Source organism: Solanum lycopersicum, chromosome 3, assembly GCF_036512215.1.
Source record: "Solanum lycopersicum chromosome 3, SLM_r2.1".
Lineage (NCBI taxonomy): Eukaryota > Viridiplantae > Streptophyta > Magnoliopsida > Solanales > Solanaceae > Solanum > Solanum lycopersicum.
Genome location: NC_090802.1, coordinates 63,713,229 through 63,727,690, shown reverse-complemented (window position 1 = coordinate 63,727,690; position 14,462 = coordinate 63,713,229). Strand labels below are relative to the sequence as shown.

At 28.7% G+C, this 14,462-nt stretch overlaps 1 protein-coding gene across 1 annotated transcript; it reads left to right on the top strand.

Moving 5' to 3' along the window:
* The first annotated feature begins 9,959 nt into the window (after positions 1–9,959).
* LOC138347714 (uncharacterized) lies at positions 9,960–10,745 on the top strand. Its single transcript, XM_069296028.1, has one exon. It carries the CDS (start codon positions 9,960–9,962, stop codon positions 10,743–10,745), a length of 786 nt encoding a protein of 261 aa, XP_069152129.1.
* Positions 10,746–14,462: the final 3,717 nt, after the last annotated feature.

Below are 14,462 nucleotides of genomic sequence, written 5' to 3'. Positions count from 1 at the left end.
TTCTTTTTTAGTTTTATGTCTTTTCTTCTATTCAATGTGTATTAACAAATTCATTTCTTAAAGATCAAGGTCCCCATCTACTGTAATGGAAGTTGAGATAGTTTATAAATGGACCATTTACTTCACCTTAACCCTACTGTTTGATGAAATATAGAATGATGCTAACTGTACTTGGTACTTTTGGGATGGAGCCCTTCTTTCATTAGGTTCACTTCATTGAATTTATTTTTATAATAAGTATTTGGTATCCACTTGTCTGCAATCTACCGTAAAGGGAGTCACTCTCTACCAAAGACTTTTTCATTCTCGAAATTCGAATAAGATTTTTTTTGGTAAGAGAATGAAGAGTTCTATTTATCTTTTATTATGTACTGTACTGGTCCTTAGGCTCACTTTTAATATAATAGGGGTTTAGATAGCTAACAAATGGACCATTTCATTTTCCCACAATTTGATATCTGATGCTAACTAACTATACTAAGGCACATTTATGATGACTATATATATTATGGATGATATTTGTTTGATCATGATCTTTGTACTTGTGGCCCGACGCGAAATGCATGGCAAGAGAGCGAGTTTGATTCACAAATAACCAATAAGTAAAAGACTTTTGTCAAAACTGTTGCAAGACTGGTACTAGATTGGTTGGGTTTTTACGAATGCTAGGCGGGTACTGAAGTATCTGTCAAGGGCGTTAGTGCATACTATAAGGTGATCATTTGCACTTCACATCTCGACACAGTAAAATGTGTACCCCACTTGTTGTTTAGAAATTCTATGAGAACAATAATAATTATGTCTCAATTCTAAATAAGTTGTGATTAACTTCATCATTACTTTTTTTGTTTAAGCTAAACTCGATGACTATAACGTAACTAAGAAAAATCTTATTACAAGCCATGATCATTCATACGACATAAAGCTCAAATAAACCAATAGAATTAAATAAGTAAATATTTTAAAAAAAATACAATTACATTAATCAAATCAAAAGTCTATATTACCGTTAAAATAATATAATCAAAAGAAGTCATAAATATATACTACTACTAATATTAAGATATTTTTATAATCATACCAATTAGCTTTGTCCTTAATTAAATCAATTGAAAAAGAATGGCTCTCACAACGAATTTTTTAGGACCGTCTTTTGTATACATCATACATGATGACCAAAAAATAATTTTAAATGGCTATGAAAGAGATGCCAAAGACATTATAATAAATTGATAAGAGGGACAACAAGTCATAATCCAATTGATTCAATGCCAAGACTTTAGCATTAAAGTTATGCATTTCAATTTTCAATGACTTTTAAACGGAGGGTCCTGGAAATATAAAAGAGTATTAACTTGTTATTATTTATATATACCCAACGGTATAAAAAAACCTTCTTATTATCAAGTTGCGTTTATCTATTATACTAGGTAATTTATTTATTTTTTCTAATAAAAGAATTAGCGTATTCAAACCAACTTACATGTACCTCGACTTTTTCATAAAATACCTAGACGTTGATAAAGACTTGTTTATTGATTATGTGAACCTAATAACTTTTACTAAGATTTTGTATACATATTAAAATCAATCTAGTAAATATGAGGAAACCATTATAATTGTAGAATTTATAACTTGATTAGGTCACAACAGGATTTTATAAACTTCAAATATGAATTTATGTCCTACTACATCCTGCCAATACAAATATTTGGTAATTTTATTCGCTAATGCTTGAACAAATGGAAACAAATTGCCTTCTATTTTTTGATTTTCAATAGTATTTATGATTCTCAATCTTATTTTATTTTCAAAATTACAAATTTTATTTTGATACTGAACTACTTTCAAATATATTGTGTGACTTGATAGTATGATTTTTTTACACAATCAGTATATATAAGTTTAAACCACGTTTGTCTATAGAGATTATATTGCATAAAGTTCATTAATTGTATGGTGTAAGGCTTCTTTCAAGGTAGGTGAGCCAGTGTTTTCATGCCTCGTGAAATTCCCACTTCTAAAACAGAAGAATAGAGTGGACCATTTTGCTAATCCATTTATCAAACTATTTTCAAACCCTAATAAAGTGCTTAATTAGTTTTTTGCCTTAATCATAACCTGAGCTTTCACTTCATATTATTTAAACATACAATATTATGATTAGTGAAGAATAAAACCACTAAAATAAGTGTTTATTTTAACAAATTAATTGCCATCCCTCCAAGGAAAAAAGAAATCTAAATTAATAGTTAAATCAAAGCCATTATCTAATTGTAGATAAAACTATTTTATTGAATTAAGTATTTACTAAAGTTGTAGAAGCATAAAGTTTTAGGTGCTAATTAAGAGGCTTCTCGATTTTTGAATAGTTAATACAAAAAAGTGACAAAATTTGGGTCACTAATACTGATAGTTGAAGTTGACGATAGGCAAACGATATCTTTTTGTCTATCTTTTTCTTTACACTTCCTTTTTCTTGTATTATTTAAGAAAGATTCCTACTAATTATAGTGGTTCTAATTTAATAGTTAATAATGTAAATTGAGAGTAATTAGGATTTAAAAAAGATAGAGAATACATAGATAATCATTATTTTAGAGGTAAATAATATGTTTTCGGTATATAGATTTTATCGCTATTTCGAAAGTAGATAGTATGTTTTCAGTATGTAGATTTCATCGCTATTTCAGAGGTACATAGTGTGTTTTTGATGGAGTACTTTTGACTAAAGAAAAAGTCCAAAGTAGTTTCGAAAAAGAAATAACAAAAGTACAAGAAATAATAAATAATAACAAATATTAATATAACGGAAACTACAATCAAAACAATATGATAATCGAAAGACAAAAATTTAAAAAATAATACTAATTTGAACTACACTGAGAATATTGTAGATGAAAAAAATGATTATGGAAACAAGATACATACTTCGTATCCTTCTCTAATAAATTTACGATGAATATCTATCTAAATTAGAAATGAATTTTTAATTAATTAATCACAAAATATCAAACGCATTTGATAAAAGATGATATATAATAAAACGAAAAAATATGTCATAAATTTTATCTAATAGAATACTCAATCATGATATTTGCATCAAATCTATTTCTAATAACCCATTTTTCCGTTGTAGGTCACAGGAGATATGTTATAATAATAATAATAATAATAATAATAATATTAGAAATTATTTTTCTATTTCAGTTAATTAGTCGTTTTCTTTCTTAACAATAACCCCCTAATTAAAGAACTTAATACTAATTACTATGAATTTAAAATCCATTGCCAATTGATTATTAACCACGTGGTCCAAACTCCTTACCGACACTAAAGGAAAAGTTCTCTACTATATTTGATTTGAAAAAATTATGCTAATTATTTTATATAGATTTAATTCTCTCACTATAATTGACTAAATCTATTTATTTTTTTTCTTCAATCCTTAGACTTTAATTAAATAATTTTTCCACTCTACCAATATCAACAGCCTCCTCACATTTTTTTTTATTAAATAAATTGAGATAATTTAGTGGAAATAGGGCTAAAATTTGTATATATTTGAAACGAAAATATAACGAATTTGAGACATAACATGGCAACGTCAGTAATAACATAATATTATACTTAAAAAAGTTTTCATGCTGAAGTTTTAAATTTAACAATAATACCTTAACGCACGAATATAAAATTTTAGTATAATTATTATTTTAAAAATAAAATAAAAAAGTGACTTGTGAATGATATTTCAACTCACCTACCAAAGGTAACAAATTTTGAATGAAAAGTCAAATAACATTGGTCTTAGTTTATTAGAGTAATAATTGATGATTTTTGGTTGGATCTTTTCATAGTTCTTAATGATTAATTTTAGTTAGTTAACGTGCATCTACTTGTGTCTTGTTTATTTGTGGATCCCTAAATGTGGTGTCTATTAAATTTTATTTATGCTATGAATTATTATAAACTATAAATGAAGATCTTAAGTTCATGGAGTATCAAAATACTAAAAACAAAAACCATATTAAAAATGAGCCATTCATTCATCAGCTTATCATAACATGTACAATTTTTAAATTTATTTTCTATGATTATTCTTTTCCTAATTTCTTTTTTTATGTAATCGAATCGAATTGAAGAAGAAAATAATTAGGGTTATCATTCGGCCAAGTTGGCTAATTATAAATTAAAAATAAAATATTATATTAAGTTAAAATTAAAAATAACCGACTAAACTACTATATCCATCTCTATAACTAACAACATTTTTATAATTGAAACTAATATAATTCATTATGTGAAACTAAAAATGGAAGGAAGTTAAATAGCCTTACATAAGTAAGACATAATTGTTTATACAATCATGAACTAACGATGTGGTGTAGTAGATGAGATTGTTCCTTTCTTAATTAAAGTCTTCGAATTCGAGTCTAATATAAACTTTTGTGTAGTAAAAACTATTTTTTTTTGAGGGATCTATACAGTATATGTTCAAAATAGTTAGACTCTAATATAAATATCGAATAGGAATGAAAAATAATTATTTATCTCCAAATTAAGTGCCACTTACCAAATAATACATTTCAAATTAGAAAGAGTCAAACCCATTGGTAGTGATTCAACACTTTTAAACAAACAAAATAAATATGTGACTTTTTTAAAAGACATAGTTTTGTCGTTTTGTTGTTTTCAAATATCATTTTAAATTTGGCTTGAGTAAAACACTAAACAATATGGAGTTGTTTATGAAGAATTTGTAAATCTAGTCAAGGATGGAAACATCAAATTTGATTTTGAATACTCAAATTTTAGGTTTGTGAGTTTTAAAATATTCACAATATATATACAGTTTATATACTTAAAAAGATCACTTAATCCTATTTCTATTGCCTGTTAATTTCATGAATATGTATTATTTTTGTATCAGAGATAGTAAATGTCAAATTTTTGATAATCAATACGAATATTCATCCGTGATCAATAATAATAATAATACTCCAATATTTAACCGCATATTCAATAAAAACAAATAAATTAAAATTTTTCTTTTTTAATTACTTGTTTATTGCTTTATATATTTTATCCTTTCATGAATAATTATTCATTCAAATTTTAAATAATAATATAAATATTATTTTAGAATAGCAAGTACTAATAGAAAACTGAGAAATTGTCAATAATCAATATAAATGTGAAATTTCATGATTAATTGTGATTAAAAAAAAGTTAACGACATGTTTGATAAAAATGTGTAAGATAAAATATAATATTTTCCCTTTTCTTTTTCTTGCTGATGTGAGTTGTGAACATAACGTGCACAAGTAAGTTTTTATATATTAAATAAGACACACAAAGTAAAATTAGAAAAATTAAGCAACACTCAACTCGATGATTCTAACCTATCGGAACTACATGAAATTTTAGTTATTTTAAAATTTTTATTAGTTTTGATCACTTTATTTTTTGTTTCCTTTATTTCATTATGCATACTTATTATTTCAATATTTATATAATAATATGATATTATTTTATAATAGCAAGTATTGAATGATTTACATATACGTGCAATAGATGTGTCAAATAATTAGTAAGTGTAAATATCTTAAAGACAAATTTAAAATCAATATTTGTGCTTACTAACTATTTACTTTGTCATTTTAAATGTTTTGTAATTTCTTTGCATTAACCTTTCCATATGAAATTGTATTGTTTATGAAGAATCACAAATCTAATCAAGAAAATAGATATCGAAATTCAATTTTGATTACCTTCATATCTATCGTCTAAACTTAAGATTTGTTACGCTAAAAGTAGGATTAAATTCAAAAAATTTAATTTATAAAGCTCTATTGCATGTTGTGATATATGTGAATTTTGGGAAAATGTATATTTTTTGTAAGAGAGATATTAAATATCAAATTGTCAATCATTGATATGAATATTCATCCATAATTACTTTTGGTTACAATTTTTTTTAATTTTTTTAACTCGGTATTTGATAAAAAATAATGAATAAATTAAGTGGTTTTCGAAAAAAATAAATTTATCAGTTTGTTATATAGCTTACATGAATCACGAAAATCACATGTATCAATATATATTTTTTTTTTTTAAAAAAAAGAACACGAAAAAGAAGAAACACCTGACTCGATGAATCTGAAACATCAAAATTGTGTGACTATATCGTTATAAACTTTTAACCAATTTTAAGTTCTATTCACTTAAATCACTTTTTTCTTTACTTTATATTTTATTCTTTCATGTATAATTATTCACTCAAAATTTATATTATACTATTGATATTATTTTACAATAGCAAGTATTAGATGATTAAGCATATACGTGCAATGCACGTACTAAAAGATTAATAAGTGTAAATGTCTAAGAATAATCAAAATCTATTTCACGCTTATTTACTTACTTACTTTATTATATTTAAATGTCTTTTTAATTTTCTTACATAAAATTTACAATATGAAAATGTAATATAAAATTGTATCGCTTATGAAAAACTATAAATCTAATCCAGAACGGAGAAATCGAATTGATTTTAATTACCTTCGTGCCCATCCAAACTTCAGTTTGTTAAGCTAAATGTTTAATTCATAGCTCCATCTTCTACAATTATAAATTTAAAGAAAACGTATAATTTTAGCGTGGGAGATAGTGGATATCAAAATATTCACCTATGAGTAATTGTGGTTTTTTTTAAACTGTCATATTCGATAAAAAAATAATAAATTTTTTAAAAAGTTCAAAAAAAGAAAAAAAATTAATTTCTTCTAATTTATGTAAGTCGTAAAAACAATGTGTGCAAATATATCTATATAAAAAAAAAACACAAGAAAGAGGAAGCCCCTAACCCGGTGAATCTGAAGCAATAAATTTGTGCGATCCGTCTTTATAAAATTTTAACTATTTTTAAGTCTACTCATTTTAAACGCTTTATTATTTTAGTTGTTTCATGTATAATTATTCACTCAAAAATTATATAATAATATTGTTATTATTTCAAAATAGAAAATTATTAATATCTTGACTTATACGTGCAACATACGTGTTAAAAAATTAGCAAGCGTAAATATCCCAAGGATTACAATCTATTTTACACTTTGTTTTGTTGTTTTTAAATGTCTTTTCAATTAATTTGCATAAATCATATGATATAACACTATATAATTTATGAAGAAATATATCTAATCAGAGAAATTAAATTTAATCTTGGTTACCTTCGTCTACTCAAACTTTAGGTTTGTTAAGCTAAAAACAGGATTAAATACAAGATATATTTGAATTTATAAACTTTGAAGATCAATCATACATAGCTTTATAGCATGTCATGATAATAGCAGACTTTGCGAAAATTAACTTGTGCATAAATTGTCAAATGGTTAGTTTGAACGTACATTAACGGTTGACTGTGGTTAAATTCTTTTTATTTTCGTAGCACTATTTTAAATAAAAATGAACTAGTTAAAAACTTTGAAAATAAAAATTTATCAATTTTTTTTAGTTTACGAAAGTCATAAAAATAACGTGCGTTCCTTTTTAATTTATGAAAGTCATAAAAATAACGCGTGTTTCTTTTTAGTTTACGAGAGTCATAAAAATAACGTCTGTTTCTTAGCTTACGAGAATCATAAAAATAACATGTGTTTCTTTTTAGTTTACGCGAGACATAAAATAACGTGTGTTTCTTTTTAGTTATTGAGAGTCATAAAAATAATGCGTGTTTCTTTTTAATTTACGAGAGTCATAAAAATAACTTGTGTTTCTTTTTAGTTTACGAGAGTCATAAAAATAACACGTGTTTCTTTTAAATTTATGAGAGTCATAAAAATAACGTGTGTTTCTTTTTAGTTTACGAGAGCCATAAGAATAACGCGTGTTTCTTTTTAGTTCACGAGAGTCATTAAATAATACGTGTTTCTTTTAATTTATCAGAGTCATAAAAATAACATGTGTTTCTTTTTAATTTATCAGAGTCATAAAAATAACGCGTGTTTCTTTTTAATTTATCAGAGTCATAAAAATAACGCGTGTTTCTTTTTAATTTGTCAGAGTCATAAAAATAACGCTCGTATCTTTTTAGTTTATCAGAATCATAATAATATCGCGTGTTTCTTTTTAGTTTACGAGAGTCATAAAAATAACATGTGTTTCTTTTTAATTTATGAGAGTCATAAAAATAACGTGTGTTTCTTTTTAGTTTACGAGAGCCATAAAAATAACGCGTGTTTCTTTTTAGTTCACGAGAGTCATTAAATAACACGTGTTTCTTTTAATTTATCAGAGTCATAAAAATAACATGTGTTTCTTTTTAATTTATCAGAGTCATAAAATTAACGCGTGTTTCTTTTTAATTTGTCAGAGTCAGAAAAATAACGCTCGTATCTTTTTAGTTTATCAGAATCATAATAATATCGTGTGTTTCTTTTTAGTTTACGAGAGCCATAAAAATAACGTGTGTTCCTTTTTTTAATTTATAAGAGTCATAAAAATAACGTCTGTTTCTTTTTAGTTTATGAGAGTCATAAAAATAAGGCGTGTTCTTTTTATTAATTAGAGTCATAAAAATAATGTGTGTTTCTTTTTAGTTTACGAGAGTCATAAAAATAACGCGTGTTTCTTTTTAGCTTACGAGGCTCATAAAAATAACGCGTGTTTCTTTTTAGTTTATGAAAATCATAAAAATAACGCATGTTTCTTTTTAATATGCGAGAATCATAAAAATAATGCGTGCAAACGATTTTTACCAAAAAACATAAGAAAGAAGAAACATTTATCTCGATGAATCTGAAGCACCAAATTTACGTGACTCTGTTTTTACTAATTTTTAACCATTTTAAAATTTTATTCACTTAAAAAAAAAACAATATATCAATCCTTTTATTCCTCTTCATTCAATAATGAGATATAATTAATCAAATCACAAATGGTGGATAAAATTAGTGTAAAACATAAATATTGGTTCTTTATTTATTCCTTTTTTCAATCTTTGAAATATTATTAATATGATTAATCCAATCACAAATAATGGGTAAATTAAAATTCACATACATCGTAAATATTGACACTTTTATTCCTTTTCTCAATCTTGGATATATTATTAATATGATTAATCCAATTCCAAATGGTGGATAAATTTATATATATCATAAAAATAATATATTGATTTTTAATTCCTTTTTTCAATAACAAAAATATTACTATTAGTTTAATTAACGTAATCACAAATTATAAATAAAATTTGTATACATTATATTCTCCTGATATTTTACTTGTATAAATACAATAAATATATTATTATTATTATTACTTATATTGAATCAACCCAATTAAATATTTTGTAATTTCTTTGCATTAACTTTACCATATGAAAGTGTATTGTTTATGAATAATCATAAATCTAATCAAGAAAGTAGATATCGAAATTCAATTTTGATTACTTTCATGTCCTAAACTTAAGATTTGTTAAGCTAAAAGTAAGATTAGATTTAAAAAATTTAATTTATAAAGCTCTATTGTATGTTGTGATATATGTGAATTTTGGGAGATGCATATTTTTTTTGTAAGAGAGATTGTTGAGTTAAAGTGTATAGATTAAAAGTTGGTTACTAGTTAGTTAAAAATCGGTTACAAATAAAAGTTTGTTATGATTAATTGTAGTTAGGTATCTTAACTAGTCTAGTTAGTTAGTTGATTAACATCTATATATAGTGATGTATAGGTATCAATATAAGTACACAGCATTCATAAAATTCAAAGAGAAGTTTCTTCTTCTTCTTCTTCTTGGCCTGCTGTTCTATTAGCTTATGCACCATTAGTGGTGCTTTCATGGTATCAGAGCTTAGGTGTTGCTCATGCGATTGTTTAGCTTTCAGTGCAGTAGAAGAATTGAAATACTGTATTATCCTAGAAGCTATTGAAGATCGCAATTACAACAACAATTGATCATGCCGACTGAATCTTCAACCAGTGGTGCAGTTCAAGGAGGAACTACAATGGTGGATTCTCATCATCCACTTTTCTTACAGTTATGTGATACTCTAGATAGTTCTCTAGTTTCTATTCAACTTACTGGATCAGAAAACTACTCATTATGGAGTAGATCTATGAAGATAGGTCTTCTAGGTAAAGGAAAAATAGGATTTATTGATGGAAAATGCAGTAAGGATAAATTCAATTCTTCTCTACATGATCTATGGGAAAAATGCAATGCTATAGTGCTATCATGGATAATGATCTCTGTAAGTAAGGAATTACTGAGTGGAATAGTCTATGCAAGTAGTGCTCAACAAGTGTGGACTGATCTAAGAGAGAGATTTGACAAAGTTGATGAATCTAGAATTTTTTATCTGCATAAGGAGATTGCTACACTACTACAGGGGCTTATGTCTGTTTCTAGCTATTTTTCTAGGCTTAAGGAATTGTGGATGGAGTATGATTCATTGATGCCTTGTCCTGGCTGTGCCTGTGAGAGCTCTAAGGCCTATGTAGAGCATTTTGAGTATCAACGACAGATGCAATTTCTCTTAGGACTAAATGAATCTTATAATCAATCTAGAAGTCAGATTATGATGCTTGATCCAGCACCAGGTGTAAACAAAGCTTATTCTCTTATAATGGCTGAAGAAAGTCAGAGAATTCTTGGTAAATTGAGCACAACAGGGAGTGATAACTCTGTTTCAGCTAATGTTGGTGGAATAAATGAGACTATGGGCCCGTTTGGATGGGCTTAATAAAAGCAGCTTTAAAAAAGTACTTTTAAAAGTGCTGAAACTTATTTTAAAAATAAGCAGTTATGCGTTTGGATAAAAGTGCTGAAGTTGTTATGTCAAACGTGAAAAGGGATAAATGGAAGAAAGAAATGTTAGGGTTATATGGGTAATTTGGAGATTGTATAAAAATATTAAGCACAAAAAAATAAAAACGTGGTCAACTTAAAACAGCTTATAAGCTAAAAATAAAAAAGCACCCCTACCCCAGCTTTTAACTTTTGGCTTAAAATAAGTTTTTTTTAACTTAAAATAAACTGTTTTGAGTATTGTCAAACAACTAAATAAGTCAAAAACCAGCTTTTAAGTCAGTTTGACCAGCTTTTAAGCTGAGCCAAACAGGCTCTATGACATTTTTTAGCAATGGTAAAGGACACATGCTAAGATCAGGATCTACTTCACAGTTAGTGTCTAATCCTCCTATGGGAGCTAGTTTTAGATCTAATCAGAAACAATTTAACAGTAATAACTCTCTTTACTGTGATTATTGTAACTGGAAGGGTCATGTTCGAGCTAATTGTTACAAATTACATGGATATCCTGCTGATTGGAAGGGTAAAAGGAGAAACAATACTGCTTCTGTTTCAGCTAATCATGTAGGATTCAACAATACTCCTGGTTTGCCTATGCATAATCAAAATACAACTAATGAGCCTTGTTCCTCTAAGGTTCAACCTACTGTATCTTCTGGTGTTTTATCCCAACAGCAGCAGTTGCACTCTCATCAACAGCAATTTCATCCTCATTTCTCTCCACACCAGTATATGCAGCTTTTGAAACTGATTGAGCCAGAGAATGTCAAGAATAATTGTGATAATGCTACTGCACATGCTTCAGGTATATGCACTTCTCCTATTCCTGATGCTGACAAATGGATCATTGATACAGGTGCATCCAAACATATGGTACACAATTTAAATATGTTAACACAGTGCAGTTCTGTAGATAAGAATGTGTGTAACAAGGTACATCTACCTACTGGTCGTCTTGCACATGTTAGTCACATAGGGTCTTCTCAAGTGTTAGGAGGAGCTAAGATCTCAAATGTGCTACATATTCCTGAATTTCACTATAATCTTTTGTCTGTATCCATGCTTACAAGGGAATTAAATTGTTGTTCTATGTTTTATCCTGATCATTGTGTTTTCCAGGACCTCTCAAATGGGAATGTGAGGGGGACTGGTACACTGGAGAATGATCTATATGTGATTCATGTTGATACTCAGTTGAAGACTCAGGGAACTCAAATAAAGTCTCAGCAAACTCAAGCTACAACTGCTAATGTGGTTTCTTCTCACAAACCTTCAAATTTGACTCTGTGGCATCAAAGATTGGGTCACTTACCTGTTAGTGTACTAAGAACACTTAGTTGTTGCAAGCATATGTCTTCTTCCTGTATTGATATATGCACTGTTTGTCCTTTTGCTAAGCAAGTCAGATTACCTTTTCCTTTAAGTACCACTACTACACCAGCTTGTTTTCATACATTACATGCTGATGTATGGGGTCCCTATCGAGTTCCTACTCATGACAATAAGAGATATTTTCTTACTTTGGTAGATGATTACTCTAGATATACTTGGGTGTTTCTGTTGAACTCTAAGTCAGAGGTTATTGTAGCCTTACAGAATTTCTTTCAAATGCTTGGCAATGTATTTTCTAGCACTATCTAAGTGTTGAGATCTGATAATGGTTGTGAGTTTTTCAATTCTCAAGTTTCTGCTTTACTTACAACTTTGGGTATATTGCATCAGAGTTCTTGTACTTATACTCCACAGCAAAATGGGATTGTAGAGAGAAAACATAGACATATTCTTGAGATGGCCAGGTCTTTGAGATTTCAATCTTATCTTCCTCTCAAATTTTGGGGAGAGTGTGTTCTTACAAGTGTGTACTTAATCAATAGGATACCCTCTAAAATTCTTAAGGGTAAAACTCCTCATGAATTGTTGTATAACACTCTTCCTTCTCTTGATCATATCAGAGTATTTGGCTGTCTTGCATTTGCTTCTGAGGTAAAAAAGTTAGACAAATTTGCTTCTAGAGCTGTTCCAGCTATATTTCTTGGTTATTCTAGTCTTCAAAAGGGCTACAAACTTTATGGTTTATATACAAAAACTTTCTTTGTTAGTAGAGATGTTGTGTTTCAAGAATCCATTTTTCCTTTTCAACATATGAATTCTTCTAGTTCTTCACTTTTTCCTGTGTTCCAATTCACAGATGATACTTGTACTTCTACACATCTGCCTTGTGATCAGTCTCTCACTATGCCTGTTGATTCCTCTATAGAACCTAACTCTAGTTCATCTGAATCAATATCTTTACTACCCATTCCTCCACCAGAATCTGTTAGTCTCAGAAAATCTTCTAGACTAACTAAACCTCCTATATGGATGACTGATTTTATTACTCCTATGTCTAAGACTGCTTGCTTATATCCTGTCTCCAATCATGTGTCATATAATCTTCTTTCTACTTCCTATGATGCTGCACTTAGTGCTTATTCTTCTGTCTCTGAGCCTAAATCATTTACTGAGGCTTCTTCTCATCCTCAATGGGTTGATGCCATGAAGGCTGAAATCAGTGCTTTGGAGGCTAATCACACATGGAGCATTGTTGATCTTCCTCCTGGCAAGCATCCTATTGGTTGTAAATGGGTGTTTAAAGTGAAATATTTGGCCTCAGGAGCTGTTGAGAGGTACAAGGCTCGACTAGTTGCCAAGGGGTTTAGTCAGAAGGAGGGTGTTGATTATACTGAAACTTTTTCTCCTGTTGCAAAGATGGTTACAGTTCGATCAGTTTTGGCTGTTGCTGCTGCTAAAAATTGGCCTATATTTCAGATGGATGTTCATAATGCTTTCTTACAGGGTGATCTTCTTGAGGATGTATACATGGTGATTCCTCCTGGTTTTAGTAAGTCTGAGATAACTACTAAAGTGTGTAAGCTTCACAAATCACTGTATGGCCTCAAGCAGGCTCCTAGACAGTGGAATCTGAAGTTAACTGAGGCATTACTTCAGCTTGGTTTTGTTCAGAGTCACTATGACTACTCTCTGTTTACTAAGCAGACTGGTTCTTCTTTGATTATAGTACTTGTGTATGTGGATGATCTTCTTGTTACTGGGAGTTGTGAGTCTTTGATTGTACAAACAAGGAATGACCTTCAGCTCAAGTTCAATATGAAAGATCTGGGAGAGTTAACTTTCTTTCTTGGCATTGAATTTGCTAGGTCCAAGGAGGGGTATGTTATGAACCAACGCAAATATGCTTTGGAACTTATTTCAGAGATAGGATTAAGTGGTGCAAAACCAGTCTATACTCCAATAGATCCTAATGTAAGGTTGACTTCTATTGAATATGATTTACATGTACAAGGTGATTCAGGAGTTATACAAGAAGATAAACCTTTGAAGGATATTCGAAGATATCAAAGGCTGGTAGGTAGATTACTATATCTCACCATGACCAGAATAGACATATCATTTGCTGTCCAAGTTCTGAGTCAGTATATGCATGCTCCAAAAGAATCTCACATGGAAGCAGCTCTCCGGGTAGTCAGATATATTAAAACAGCTCCTGGATTAGGTTTGTTTATGCCTTCACAAAGCTCAGAATTACTTACAACCTACTGTGACTCAGATTGGGGTACTTGTATGCAAACAAGGAAATCTGTCATAGGTT

Excerpts from the sequence above, each read along its gene's own strand:
- LOC138347714 (XM_069296028.1), top strand. The coding sequence starts at position 9,960 with ATGCCGACTGAATCTTCAACCAGTGGTGCAGTTCAAGGAGGAACTACA.